The following is a 15,973-nucleotide window of genomic DNA, read 5'->3' as shown; positions in this document are numbered from 1 at the left end:
GTTCATCACACCATTCCTTAGGAGAGTTTGAAATCTGGAAACAACAAACATATCCTAATGAAGGACTGGCTAACCAGTCATATAGTGGAATACTTTAAAGTCATTAAAAAGAAGGAGGTCTGTGACATTAAGTAAAAATCAAGGAACAGCATGTATAAGGAGGATTTCATTGATATAAAAGGCTGTATATGTATATGATATATATACATATATGCCTGCAACAGGAGCAAAAAATAGTTGTTTAGCCTCACACCAGGATTTCTCAAATTCAAGCAATATATGGATTTCTTTTTTCTTTTTTTTTAAACAATCCCATAGCATTTATTGTCACCTGGTAATAACATAAAGGTAATCAAAACAGTAGGAACAAATGTTCTGGAACTATACTCCCAACAAGGGACCTCTAAAAAACAAACTACATGTCCTTCTCAAGAATTTCTCATCACTTCATTGATTTCATTTCTAGTTGGAGACACTTTGGAGCAGGGTAATATTATCTCCTTTTAGCATGATCCGACCCAGTTGTTTTCTTGACTTTGTTTTAGAATGAATCTCTTCTGCATCATCTAATACGAGGTTCATGTACTCATCAAAACCAATGATACAGCCCTCTATCCGCATGTTCACTTGCTCATAAAGCCACACCTGAATCCGAGATCTATTTTGCAAGTATCTGAAGATGAGGTTCTGCATCGGAGGTTAAGGAAAAAATACACGCAGAGCGTAGACCGTGCTCCCCGAAACTGGTCAACTCTACCCGCCTTTCGCCTTTGTTTTCTGTCCATGCAACGGACAGCCCAGCCAGGCACTCATTCGAGGTTCCCGAACACTCTGAAGGGATCTCTCCCACTCTTACTTTCCAGGAGTTTCCTGGCGCCGACATCTTTCTCCTCCCTGAGGCTGAGGACTCCCACTGCCACTGGTACCTAACTAAAGCTTGTCTTCCTTTCGCTCATCCCCGCCACTCCCGCACTTCCCTCTGCAGGGGTTGGCCCAAGCCCACCTCTCTCCGCGTCTTCAATTACCCGCCTATATGGATTTCTTAAAGGGAAATCATTCTTTGGTATTCACTATTAGCTTGACATTTTTAACCCTAATTTTTACTAAAAATAGGTGCAAATATGGAAACCAGTATACTTTTGGTGCTTTTAGCATCAACTAGGGGGTCACAGAACCTTATAAAAAGTATAAACTCAAAGGCAATTTATAAATTAAATGCCCAAAAAATATATATAATTAAAACTCAAACTGATAGATGATGTTGTTATGCTGAAATGAGATCTCTGATGAAACATAATTGTAGAAAGAGATACCTCAGGTACAAGTCTAACTTAAATCTTTTGGCATTTGACTTTGATAATACTCTTTGTATTGCTATTCTGTAAAAATATGAGAAAGTTGATGCCTGAGTTTGAAATTCATGATTATCAGACCACGTTTTACCAAAACTATGGATCAATTTTTAATGATATATCATTTGATAACTAATTTTTCTTTGTAAAACATTTTATTGAAGCATAATTAATATACAGTGTCATATTAGTTTCAGATACACATAATGATTCAACAATTCTTTATGTTACTCAGTGTCTACTATAATAAGTGTAGTCAATATCTGTCACCAAACAACATTGTCACAATCTTATTGACTGTATTCTCTGTGCTGTACTTTCTACCTCCATGACTTATTTATTGTGTAACTGGGAGTTTGTGCCTCTTAATCCCCTTTATCTATTTTACCCATCCCCCAACCCACCTCCCTTCTGGCAGCCACCAGTTTATTCTCTGTATTTAAGTGTGGTTTTTGGTTTGTCTCTTTTTTCTTTATTCATTCTTTTGTTTCTTAAATTTCACACGTGAGTAAAATCATATGACATTTGTCTTTCTCTGTCTGACTTATTTCACTTAGCGTTGTACCCTCTGGGTCAATCCATGGTGTTGCAAACTGAAACAGTTCATTCTTTGTTATGGCTGAGTAATATTCTGTTGTATATATATATACTACAACTTCTTTATCCATTCATTTATTGATAGACAATTGAGCAGCATCCATATCTTGGCTATTATAAATAATGCCACAATAAACACAGGGGTTCATAGATCTTTTCAAATTAGTGTTCTCATTTTGTTCTGTAAATCCCCAGTAATAGAATTTGTGGGTCATATGATATTTCTATTTTTAATTTTTTAAGGAAACTGCATACTGTTTTCCACAGTGGGTGTGCTAACTTGCATGCTCACCAGCAGTACACCCAAGTTCTTTATTCTCCACACTCTCATTAGCACTTGTTATTTCTTGTCAACAGTTGACAACTCTGATTTTATTCGCTTAAAAGTAAGGTTATTATTGTGACTTTTTTAAAAGCATCAAGTATTTTGGGGAACAAGAAAATAATATCTGAATCTGCTCTATTTTTTAAATTAATTTATTTCTTTTGAGAGAGACAGAGACGGTGTGAGTGAGGAAGGGGCAAAAAAGAGGGAGAAAGAGAATCCCAAACAGGCTCTGAACTAGCAGCATGGAGCCCAATGCAGGGCTGCAACTCACAAACTGTGAGACCTGAGCTGAAACCAAGAGTTGGACACTTAACCAAATGAGCCACCCAGGCATCCTTGCTCTATATTTTATAGATATTTTTTTAAATGCGGTTTCAACACAGATTTCACAGTCAAAGTTGGGACAGAAAATGATAAAAACTGGAAATAGGTCATTTATATCAGTTAGAAAACTATCCCCATTCAAGATTTCTTATCCTTGTTTCTGTCTGTCTGCAAGTGAAATGTAGAAATGATTACCAGTATGATGTCCTATGGCTTTTGAGTAGCCCCAATATGCCATCTTCATGTTAAGTCTGCTTTTAGTCTTTTTTCATTACTCTTCATTAATTAAATTAGTGCATTGCTTATTTGGGTTTAAACAGGTGATGGAAATAAGGAGGGCACTTGTGATGAGCACCAGCTGTCTTATGGAAGTATTGAATCACTACACTGGATCCTTGAAACTAATACTACACTGTGTGTTAACTAACTGGAATTTAAAGAAAAATTTTAAAAAGTACCACATTATTTTATTTTATGTTAATTTTTATTGACACATATATAACAATTATTTTAATTACGTAAATTTTTCAGGATTTCAACTAGAATTATCAATTTATTAAACAGTTTTTAAAACTTAAGTCTTCATATGTGAAAATGCCACTCAAGGGCAAATTATAATAGCCAGAGGGAAGTTTTATCTTGAAAAGTAAAGAAAAGAATTCATCATAAAGGTGACAGTTACCATCTTTGACGTTGGGATCTGCAACCCTATGGCAGTGAGGCATACTTTCTAACTCATAAAATGTTAAAAATCAAGAAAGGATGGTCACAGTGTTTATAACAGGAGTGGTGGGATTTTGAGTGATTTATTACTTTTTCACCCTTTTGTGTATTCTTGGAATGTTTTTAAATGATTATGATTATTTACCTAACCTTAAAAGTAAATGATAAAGGTGATTTTGTTGTGGAAAAAAATAAAAAGATAATATGCTATCACTTTATCAGTTAGCTCCTAAAGGTTATAAACACAAATGAAAACAAAGATGATAAAAGTGAGATCTAGATTTACATTCCATGTAGTCATTTTCTAGAATCTGGATGATGGCGTTTTCATATTTAATTGCTAAGATGACTATCCAAATGAATGAACACAATTACAAATAATGTTATGTAAAGAACAAACAGGCCTCAGAAAGTATGTGCAGAATCCCTAGGGGTCCTTAGACCTAGTTGAAGAAATACTTTATAATCTGTATTGCCTAAAGGTTTTTTTTAAATTTTTAAATGTTTATTTATTTTTGAGATAGAGACAGAGCATGAGTAGGGAAGGGTCAGAGGGAGAAAGAACGAGACACAGAATCTGAAGCAGGCCCCAGGCTCTGAGCCGTCAGCACAAAGCCTGACATGGGTCTTGAACTTACAAACTATGAGATCATAACCTGAGCCTAAGTCAGGCACTTAACTGACTGAGCCACCCAGGCGTCTTATATAAAGTTTTCTAATAAGCAAGATAAAAATGAAGTGGTGTCGTCTTACAGTCATCTACCTTCTTACCATTCCACCCTATGCTCTCTGTTTCCTTTTCAAGGTTTTCCTTTTCAGGGTTTACCTGTGAGAGATGCTCTTGTCTCACATGTAGGAGCTTTGGTACCCTGAAAGAACTGATGTAAAAACGGCCATCATAACCATGGCAGAAAAGTATCACAGACCAAAGATTTGGTGCCAGAGTCCAGGCTGAGACTGGAAAGTAGGGTGAGGGGTAGGAGAGACTTCATAGTTTTAAAGCCTAAAACCACACACACAGTGGCTCCACATTATGAAAGCAAATCTTGAGTGCTGCTAACTGGCTGTCAAAGTCTAGGTTGTGATTGGGGGAGCACTGGACCCCTGGGGTGCTCTGCTGCACTGTGGGTGCTCACCTGGGGATGGCAGGGCTAGCACCTCCACTGCATGGGTAACATGCAGACTTCAGCCTGAAATTTTGGAGCCCAGCCTGGTTTGTGGGCTAGATGGCTCGATCAGTATTAGTCAGCATCAAGAAGATGGTTTTAACTACCCACCTCACAAGGAGACTCAGAAAGTTTGAGAAAACCTTTAAAAATTGACTAGTCTAACTACTTTTCAAGTGGGGCAGAATGAGTCTTACAGAGATCAGTGTTTGCCCAGTGGATCAGTTGGAATTAGAATCCAATTCTCTTGACTTATCCTAGAGCTCTTGGCAATTACAGCACATCACAAATTCATCTTCAATGAGAAAACCTTTCCCCTTCCTGAAAACACCAACAGCATGCAAAGGGTCCACATTCAGCAAGAGCGGCGAGTGACACATACCGAACCAGAGTTTTGTCAAATAGTTGCCTTTTATAAACTTCTCCCCCTACTCCCGCTCTCTGGGGCTGGGATCCCCAGAAGACAAGTCTGTGACTGGGACTCGTATGGCCCCAGCTGTTAAGAAGTGCTCCAGGACAGAGGAGGGGAAGAAACCAGTGAGAGAGTGTGATTCTGGCTAAGTCTGAAGGGGGAAAATGTCTGCCCGATCCCACAGGGAACCCCTGGAATAACAGTGACCTTTACAGTTTTGTCCTCATGACTTGAGGCAAGACAATTAGCATTCCGTGCCCTTGCAGTTTGGCCCAGGGCCTGCGTGCAAGAGCTGAAACACCTGGGTACCTCCAGCTCTTGCACAGGGAGGCAAACCCAGCTCCAGAAGCACAAGGGCAAGGGTCTGCGGAAAGCTGCAGGTGCAGGCCACCGGAACCCACAGACACCAGAGAAGGACCACGCAAAACAGGGCAGGGTGTCCCAAGGGATGTGGGGAGCAGCTGCGGTGTCCTCTACAACCGCCAAATCACCATACTCCAATCCTGTCAGATAGTTCTCTAGTTCTTCTACAAACCAAATTAAACAAATGGACAGACTTGGAAAAAATGATCACAAAAATACCCCTCTAGATCAGGGTCAGTAATCTTTTTCCAGAAAGATAGTAAATATTTTAGGCTATATGGGCCATAAAATGTCTGTTGCAACTGCTCAACTCTTGCTAAAGCAGCCACAAACAATACATGAACAGGTTGGGCTTCATTCCAATAATACCTGATGGACACTGAAATACAATTTTCACATGTCATGACATATTCTTTTGGTTTTTTTCCAAGCATTTAAAAATGTAAAAGTCATAGCTTGCTGTCCATACAAACAGCAGGCAGTGAGTCGGATATGGCTTGTGAACCACACTTTGCCAGTTTCCACCCTAGATCAATGGCTTTCAACCTCTCTTGACCATGACAGTAAGAAAGGCATTTATTATTGTACTATAATCTACAAATACAGAAACCTACATACACATATGTGATTAAAACTTAGGTTTCAGTTTCTTGTGATTTCTGGGAATGATAAACTGATTTTATTCTACTTGGTTTTACTTTTAAATGCTGCCACAATCCACTGAACTGTTTTATAGATATAGATACAGATTTACATCTATATATATACACACACACATATATACATACACACACACATGCACACCATTTATATATACATCTATACATGCTCACACACACACACACACACACACAATGCAATACAGTGTTGCATAAGTGTCCAACTGAATTGTTTTTTTTTTAACTTACCAATGGGTCACACCACCTCCAGTCTGAAAAACTGTGCTCTAGATCAATCAAAGCCTGTGCTCTAGGAGGTACTAATAGCACAGTCACCATGGCTGTTTTGCATTCATCAGTGCTGACATTACTTGGAATTTGCCAGTGAATAACATAAAGACCAAAAAAGATGCTATCACAAACTTGTTAAGGGCAACGTGACAGGATCACCTGCCTCAACCTGCCTGGCACCAGGTGTTTCAGGAAATTTCAGATGGTTCCTGTCTTTCTTGATGTAGGAAGATGAATTTTATTTGAATGAGCAGAATTCAGAGCAAAGAGAGAATTTAAAGCTTCTGCAAGCCACAGCTCTAAACCTCAAGTTTGCAGGTTTGAAGGAGACTCTGGACCACCTGCATTAGAGCCATGCTTGTCACAAACGGAGATGTATGAGAAGTGTGACAATGTCAAACAGCGACCTCCTGGTGTAAGTCAGCTAAATGTTGAAGATAGATCAGTCCTTGACTTCAACCAAACAAAAAACAAAACAAAACCCACAAAAACACAAAACGGTTCACTGTGCTTGGAGGACAAAAGATCCAATGCTTGGTACTTTCATCAAGGCTGGCCTCACACTCTTTATCTTGCAGTTCAGGGGTCCTGACTGGGCCCAGGAAACAAGGACTAGGCAAAACTCACCTTTGTCATTTTCCATTGTCCATTTGCCTCTGGTCACTCTTTTCTGGCCTGTCTTTCCTTCCTATCTAGATTTCAAAGCTGGGATGAGGGAGGTAGGAGAAAGAAACTTGACATCCTATTAAAAGGGTTATTCCTGGAGCACCTGGCTGGTCCAGTTGGTTGAGCATCCAAATATTGATTTTGGTTCAGGTCATGATCCTAGGGTCATAGGATCAAGCCCTGTGTCAGGCTCAACCTGTGGAACCTACTTGGGAGTCTCTCTGTCTCTCTCTCTCTCTGTCTCTCTCTCTCTCTCTCTCAAAATAGGTTATTCCTATTTCCTATTTGCAACATTCTTCTCCTTGCTTCCTATTCCCCCTAATGCAAGTAGATCATTGGGATCCCTGCAACTCTTTCACTCTCCAGCTCCAGCTCAGTTCAGTTTAGAGAACACCTATTGGGCACTTTGCCTGAGCTAGAGACTGGGGACACAGCAGTTAATGAAATAGGAACCTGCTCTTAAAGTACAAGGAATAGCTCTAGGCCCCCAGTTCAATGGGGTGAGGTGCGCAGAAGTTCTTTGTTAGCCATGAAGTTATTGATAATCGTGGTAATGTTAGCAATTAATCATTCCCCATGGGCATAACTATCCTCTGCGTGGCAGGATTATGATTCCCTAGCAGAAGCCCCTTACTTCCAAAGCCCCAGCTCTTTTCTCTTTAGGTAGAAAAAGATCAAAAGAGGGGTGCATGAGTGGCTCAGTCGGTAGAGCATCCGGCTTCGGCTCAGGTCATGATCTCACAGTTCATGGGTTCGAGCCCCGTGTCGGGTTCTGTACTGACAGCTAGCTCAGAGCCTGGAGCCTATTTCAGATTCTGTGTTTCCATCTCTCTCTGACCCTTCCCTGCTCACACTCTTTCTCTCTCTCTCTCTCTCTCTCTCTCTCTCTCTCTCAAAAATAAATAAAACATTAAAAAATAAAAAAATAATAAGATCAAAAGAACTCTAAGTAATTGTAGGGAAGGGAAAAAATGAACTGATGATAAAGACATACAAAGCAACACTCAAAACAAGAAACAAAATAAAAGCATTCTAGGATATCCTAGATGGCAGATCGTAAGAAATTTTATTTTCTTCTCTAAAAGGATGTTTTTAAAATACCTCAGGGGCTCCAGGGTGGCTGAGGGGGTTAAACGTTGGACTCTTGATTTCAGCTCAAGTCATGATCCCAGGGTCTTGGGATTGAGCCCTGGTTTGGGCTCCACACTGAGCATAGTGTCTGCTTGAGATTCTCTTTCTTTCTCCATCTGCCTCTCTCCCCAACTCACGTGCTCTCTCTCTAAAACAAACAACCTTAAAAATATGCTATAATGTATACATACTGTGTTTTGAATTTTCAAGATATTCACTAATTTATATAAACAATGATTAACATTGCTGATTATAAAAGATTCAAACATACATTTTTTAAAATTTAAATAATAATGATAGGAAGTAAAATTTCCTACAAATCATATTTTACCCCATCCCCAGCAACGATTAACATTTCAGCATATATTTCTCTAATCTTTATTTTGCAAACTGACATGCTTACATATGTACATTTTGGATAAAAATGGGATCTATTTTATATATAATGTATATAAATTTATATATGAGATCTATAAGCATAAATTTAATGTAATATTTTTAAATGTTATAGCTATTATATATATTTTATAATATACATATTTGTGATAACTTTTTAACTTTATAATATATTATGGCATCTTTCCATATAAACCTACCTTATTGTTTTAGCAATAGCTTAGTATTTTATTATATGGCTATATAATTAAATGGTTTTTTGCTCCTAACAAGGCTATAGCTATCAGCTTTAAGCATTTGTTTATATATAAAAAAAATATATATGTGCAAATCTAAGCATAAGATAAATTCTTGGAAGTGAAGTTATTTATTCAGAGTAGGAACACAATATGGCAAATTACGCTTCCTCCAAAAGGATGTAACAGTTTCTCCACAAGCATGAAACACTGTGTATGCTATAGATTTTTAAGTCTTTGCCAATCCAATGACGGGAAAATGAATCCTGACTGTTATTTTCATTCATATATTCAACACTGTTGTGAATTTGATCATCTATTCCTATGTTTATTCGCCACTTGCTTTGTTTCATTTTTTTTTTGAGATATAATTCACTTGCCATAAAATTCACCATCTTAAAGTATACAACTCCGTGGTTTTTAGTACATTCACAAGATTGTACAACCTCACCTCTACCTCATTCCAAGACATTTTTATCACTCCAAAAGGAAACCTCATCCCCATTAGCAGTCATGCCCGTTCGCCTCACCCCAGTCCTAGCAGAAGCCTTTTAACCTCCAAAGTCCCTGCTCACTAATCACCTATCTACTTCCTGTCTCTGTGGCTTTTCCCTATTCTGGACATTTCCTGTAAACAGAATCAAGAAATATGTGACTTTTTGTGACTGGATTCTTTCACGTAAATAATTTTCAAAGTCCATCCATGTTGTAGCATGTATCATTACTTCATTTTATAGCTGAATGATATTCTACTATGTGGATAGACTACATTTTGGTTTTTTCACTCACCAACTGATGGACATTTCCATTGTTTCCACTTTTTGCCTATTGTAAATATTATTACTCTTTTTATTTTAGAGAGAGAGCACATGCAAGTGGGGGAGAGGGACAAAGTGAGAGAGAGAGAGATAGAGAGAGAGAATCTTTTCTTTTATTTTTTTCATGTTTTTTATTTACTTTTGAGAGACACAGAGAGAAAACATGAGCAGGGGAGGGTCAGAGAGAGAGGGAGACACAGGCTCCAGGCTCTGAGCTAGCTGTCAGCACAGAGCCCAAAGCAGGGCTTGAACCCATGAACCGTGAGATCATGACCTGAACCAAAGCTGGATGCTTAACCAACTGAGCCACCCAGGTGCCCCGAGAGAAAGAGAATCTTAAGCAGACTCCATGCTTAGAGTGGAGCCTGATGCGGGATTCAATCCTACCACCCTGGGATCATGACTGGAGCTAAAATCAAGAGTCACATGCTCAACTGACTGAACTGCCCAGGTGCCCAGTGAATATCACTGTTATAAACATTCCTGCACAAGTTTTTGTATGATGTTTATTTCCAGTTCTCATAAGTATATGCCTAGAAAAAAAATTGCTGTGTTACATGGGAACGCATTGTTTTAACTTTTTTAGAAACTGACAAACTATGTCTCATGATGGCTGTACCAATTGCATTCCCATTAGCAACGTATGAGAGTTCCAGTCCTATATATCTTTACCAGTATTTGCTGTTTTCCTTTCTAAAATCAATGATAACTATCATAGTACATATGAAGTCATACTTCATGATTTTGATTTGCATATCCCCAATGATTACTGAGGTTGAATAGATTTTCATGTGGTTATTGACCATTTGCATACCTTCTTTGAAGAAATATCTATTCAAATCCTTTGCCCATTTTTAAATGTTTTTATTTGCCCATTAAAAAGTGTTTAAATTTTGGGGTGTTGGGTGGCTCAGTTGGTTAAGTGTCTGACTCTTGATTGTGGCTTAGGTCATGATTTCATCCTTCTTGGGACTGAGCCCCACATCAGGCTCTGTGCTGACAGCATGGAGCCTGCTTGGGATTCTCTCTCTCCCTCTCTCTCTGCCATGTGCATGGGCACTCTCTCAAAAATAAATAAATTTAAAAAATAAATAATAAATACTGTTTAACTTTTAATTATTGGGTTGTAAGGTTTTTTATATATTCTGAATAATAGTTCGTTACTAGATACATGATTTACAAATATTTCCTTCTCATCTGTGATTTGTCTCTTTACTTTCTTATTAGTGTCCTTTGGGTGCACAGAGGTTTTTAATTTTGGAAGTCCTATTTATTTTTTCTTTGGTTGCGGTGCTTTTGGCATTTTATCTAAGAAGGCCAACTTTGCCCAGTCCAAGTTCACAATGATTTATACTTAGGTTTTCTCATTAGAGTTTTATAGTTTTAGGTCTTATACTGAGAGCTTTGATCCATTTGGAGATAACATTTATACATGTTATGAGATAGAGGTCCAAATTCATTTTTCCGTATGTCAATATCCAATTGTCACAGCATCCACTTTCCCTTTTTTAACTCTACAAATTCTCTATTCTTATATTTTCCCAATTTTTTAATTGGGTTGCTTTGGGTATTTTTTTAATAGATTTGCAAGGGTCTTCTATATAGTAAGAAAATTAGTCCCTTGCCATATGAATTATAAGTATTCTTTTTCAATTTATGATTATTTTCTCAATTTGCTTATGCTAGGTTGGTTTGTTGGTTGTTTTCTTTTAATATTTCTGTGCTTTTTAACCATGTAGGTATTTTAAAATTTTGGTCATCAAATGTATTAGGGTCTACACTAGTGGCTTTGGTCTCCGTGTCAAACTTTCTGTTATGGCATCTCTTCTGAAATGGTACTAAAGCATTGAAGTGATAGAGGTCAACATCCTGAGGTGTCTGTGATAACAAACCAAGAGAATAAATTAGTTTTCTGGAAGCGAGTATGCAGAGACAGTCAGAGGAGGTCCAAGTACTGTGCTTTTGGGAAGCTCTACATCAGAGATTGAGGGAGAAGATGAGAAAGCAAAGAAAATCCAGAAGAAATAGATGAGTGAGGAGGCGGGGAAAAGAGGTGATCTGGGTCACTACCAAACAGGCAAGAGTCAGAAGCGGGGAGTTACGGAGAGTGCCAGGTACAGCAGGAGTCCCAGGAGGGCAGCTTCCTGGGCTGTGGGACATCAGACAGCCAGGTACGTGGCACCGCTGTGCAGGGAGAAAGAGGAGACTGCTTGTGTAGCAAGTATGGCTGTGAAAAGATAGACAAAAATAGAGGAGGACCAAAGGATCCAACAAAGGTTTGTTTTCTTTCTGAAAACAGAAAATTGGGGGAATCTTGCCATGGTTTAAGGTTAAGAACCAGAAGACTTTTGCTGATAAGAGTCAGGATTTAGGAAGCTTAGTTAATTTCCATGCTGCTGCCATTTTATATCCTAAGAAATTTTGGAAGTTCTATGAGTAGAAGCCAGAAGGGAGAAAAGCCAGGCATTTAAGTGAGTTAACATAGGTACAGTGTTCTTAACAGTACTTGTGTTCGTTTTGGTCTCTGGGAAGCAGACATTGAGATGAAATTAGGAGTGCAAAAGATTATCGGATATAATGACCATAAAAGTTAGAAAGGAAGAGGAGGAAAGATTGGGTAGGGAAAGCCTTCAGACTATGATGTAGATCTGACAGCACCTCTGACAGCCCACTGGGGAACTGTGGGGCAAGACTGCCCATCAGAAGAGTCCTGAGCTAAGCAGAAATGGCCTGGCCCTAACAGTATGTCAGGTAGTGATGAGTGTGAAGGATGCGGGGATGGGTAGAGGATACATGGGATTGCACATTTAAATAGAGGCAAAGAGGCGAGTGTGGAGCTCTGGGTAGGACTTGGAGGAAGGGATGGGGTGGGTGTAGAATAGTAGTAGTTGATGATATGAAACAGGACTGAGGTGGGGAGGGAACATTATATAGAGTCACTGTAAGAATTTGGCTTTTATATGAGTAAAATGAGAAAAAAAATGCAAGGCTTTGAGCAGAGGAATGATATTATCTAATTAATGTCTTACAAGGATCAAGCATGTGCCATTAAGAAGAGACTGAGCTAGGGGAGGGGGAGGGGAGCGTGGCGCCTGGGTGGCCCAATCAGTTAAGCATCCATCTTCAGCTCAGGTCATGACTCTTGGTTTATGTGTTTGAGCCCCACGTCATGCTCTGTGCTGACAACTCACAGCTTGGAGCCTGCTTCAGATTCTGTGTCTCCCTTTATCTATGCCCCTACCCTTGCTCGTACTCTGTCTCTCTCTCCCTCAAAAATAAATAAAGCATTAAAAATGAGAGAGACTGAGGGGAACCTGAGTAATTCAGTCAGTTAAGCATCTGACTCTTGGTTTCAGCTAAGGTCATGATCTCATGGTTCGTGACACTGAGCCCAACATTTGGCTCTGTGCTGACAGTGGAAACTGCTTGGGATTCTCTTTCTCTCTCTCTCTCTCTTCCAGTCCTCAAATAAATAAATAAACTTAAAAAGAAGAAGAAGAAGAAGAAGAGACCGAGATAGTGCAGGCATGGACACAGAAAGATGGTGACCCAGGGAGGTGGCAGTGGAGATGGTGAGAAATGGTCAGATTCTTGATATATCCTAAGTAGAGCCAATATGATTTTATGATGGATTAGATGTGGAATATAAGAATAACAAAGCATTAAACATAAAGCTCTGTGTAATAGTTCTCTATTGCTCTGTAACATATTACTCCAAAACTTATAGACCTATGAGGTAATAAATGGGTGTTGTTTTAAGCTACCAAATTTGTGCTGATTTCTTATGGCAGCCACAGAAAATGAATAAACCTTCCCAAGAAGCTTACTCTTTGTTTTTTTCTTAATTTTTTAATGTTTATTTATTTTTTAAAAAGAGGCAGAGTGCAAGCAGGGGAGGGGCAAAGAGAGAGGGACACACAGAATCTGAAATGGGCTCCAGGCTCCGAACTGTCAGCACAGAGCCTGATGCAGGCCTGGAACCTACAAACCATGAGATCATGACCTGAGCAAAGTTGGACGCTCAACCGACTAAGCCACCCAGGTGCCCCACTTGCTCTATCTTTGAATAGCACCCATTATAAGGAAATATTTCCTTATTTGTTACACTAGGATCAGCCACAGTGTTTCTTCCACCATTATACCGAATTTTACTTCTTGGAACCATTTCGATACCCCACACTATATTTGAAGACAGCCCTTCGGCACCTTCTCATCTTTGAACCAAAGATTCCATGTGTATTCTCCTCTCTGGTTACTTTTCTCAAATGTGTTTTATTTAGGCCTCTGGATCTACATTCTTAGAGACAGGAATTTACTGTAACAACAATAGTTTGAAAGGCCTTTGCATATTTGGAGTATCTTACTCTTCCATTATAAAGGAGAAATTTTCCATCTTTATCACCAAAGATAAACATTATTTTATGGATTATTGACCATTCTATTGTCCATAATAGAAGAGCATCATTTGGAATGACCTGGAATTAAGGAAAATTAAGTAGAAAATTGTCAGGAAGATTTTAGAAGTAGGAAACTGCATGAATATTATAGACCGTGATACTTCATTAGGATGAGAATTTGATACGTAGGTGGTTAACAGAAATTTCCCCAAGTAAGGTAAGCTCAATAAAAATCAGCAGCATCTGGGAATGAAAATGTTGACTTTCATCCGTCCATCTAGGCCTTTGAAGGAAAGAAGTTGTCCGTCAGAGTGTGGTTCTTAAAAGTTGAAAAACAGAGGTAATCTAGTAGGGAGAACAACCTCTGAATGACCACAAAATGATTCACTATTGCATTAAAAGGTCACTTGGAAGATACATGGGCACTAGGGAATACTTTGAAAGTGACCAAGGAAAACTAGATTTAATAAGTAGAAAGACTGGGTGACTGTCCTCTTTGTTTTGTATTACAGTTGAACAGTTTCCAGTTTCGTGCATATATGGGCATTTTTCCTCAATTAAATTTTTAGCTCGTTTGGAAGAGTGGCCATATCTTATTATTTTTTTGAGTAAGATAAATAACAAGTACTTGGAGAACAATTAATTGAACTGAATGAAGTTGCCTGTTGACTGGCTGAGTAACAAATGAAGATTTTGTTGTGCTAACACGGGGACAGAATTTGGGGAGAAAGCAGATTGACTCAGAAGAAACCACGTGTTTCTTATTCTTCTGTCTTCTTTCTTAAATGACCCATTGCTCTGGGGGTGTTTTTCCAAGTGTTGTCCAAGGACTGATGTATTAGGATTATCTGGGGAGGCTTATTAGAAGTGAACAATTCTACATCCTATTGTCCAAGACCCACGGAGCCAGAATCTGAGAAGTAGAATTACTTATGATTTTCTAAAATTGGGGTATAATTTACATAGAATTAAATGCATATCTTTTGAATATACTGTTCAATGGGATTTAATAAATGCAAACACCTCATGTAAATACCACCCAAGTCAAGACCTCTATCATCCCCAGGAAGTTTCTTTAAGCCCCTTTCCAGTTAATCATCCCCCCTCTCCCAGAAGCAATCACTATTCTCATTTCAGTAACACCACATACACTCTTTGAATCAAGCTTCTTCACTCCATGTTTCATGCATCCACATTGTTACATGTATCAGTAGTTTCTTTTTATCGCTAAGTATTCTTCCATTGTAGAAATGTGCTATAATGTGTATCTACATTCACCTGGATATCTGAGTTGTATATTTCCTATGCTGTCTAACAAATTACTACAAATGTGGCAGTTAAAAACATTTATTATCTCATAATTCCATGGCTTACTTAGCTGGGCTCTGTGCTCAGAGTTTCACAAAACTGCAACTATGGTATCACCCAAACTGTGTTCGTGTCTGGAGCTTGGGGGTCCTCGTCCAGCCTCACATGGCTGTTGGCAGAATTCGGATCCTTGCAGTTGTCAGACTGAGGATGTTGGTTGGCTTCTTACTGGCTGTCGGCTGCAGTTCCTGACCACATGGCCCTCCCCGGAGGCAGTTCCCAATAGGGCTATCTGCTTCTTCAAAGCCAGCAGGGGATGCTTGCTCTTCCATCTGCTAACACAGAATCTTATAAAATATAAGAATAAATAATAAGATATAAACCAAAGGAGTAGCATCTTGTCACCTTTGCCATAGTAGAAGCAAATCACAAATTTCACCCAGACTCAAGGAAAGGAGATTAATACAAAGCTATGGATTATTGAGGTCACTTAGAGTGTATCCACTAAGATTGTTTCTAATTTTTAGCTCTTAGGAATACAAGTTTTTATGTGAATATATGCTTTTACTTGTCGGGCAAATACCTAGCGGGGGAGTTGCTGGATCACAGGGCAGGCATATGTTTAACCTTATAAGAAAATGCCTGTGAACAGCTTCTCAAAATGGTTGTACTTTTCCACTCGCATCAGCAATGTAATGAGAGTTCCAGCTGCTCCCCTTTCTTTTCACTGATATTCGCTGCTGTCTGTGTCGTTTGAGCCACTTCCTACTGGATATCAAATTTGCATTAAAAAAAAATTTTTTTTT

General features: G+C 38.8%; 1 protein-coding gene across 1 annotated transcript; it reads right to left on the bottom strand.

Moving 5' to 3' along the window:
• Positions 1-310: 310 nt before the first annotated feature.
• LOC115287835 (small nuclear ribonucleoprotein E-like) lies at positions 311-750 on the bottom strand. The gene has a single exon (XM_029934617.1). It carries the CDS (start codon positions 691-693, stop codon positions 463-465), a length of 231 nt encoding a protein of 76 aa, XP_029790477.1. The 5' UTR covers positions 694-750; the 3' UTR covers positions 311-462.
• Positions 751-15,973: the final 15,223 nt, after the last annotated feature.

The sequence above is a fragment of the Suricata suricatta genome, chromosome 3 (assembly GCF_006229205.1).
Source record: "Suricata suricatta isolate VVHF042 chromosome 3, meerkat_22Aug2017_6uvM2_HiC, whole genome shotgun sequence".
Classification (NCBI taxonomy): domain Eukaryota; kingdom Metazoa; phylum Chordata; class Mammalia; order Carnivora; family Herpestidae; genus Suricata; species Suricata suricatta.
This window is presented reverse-complemented; position numbering and strand designations above follow the sequence as displayed.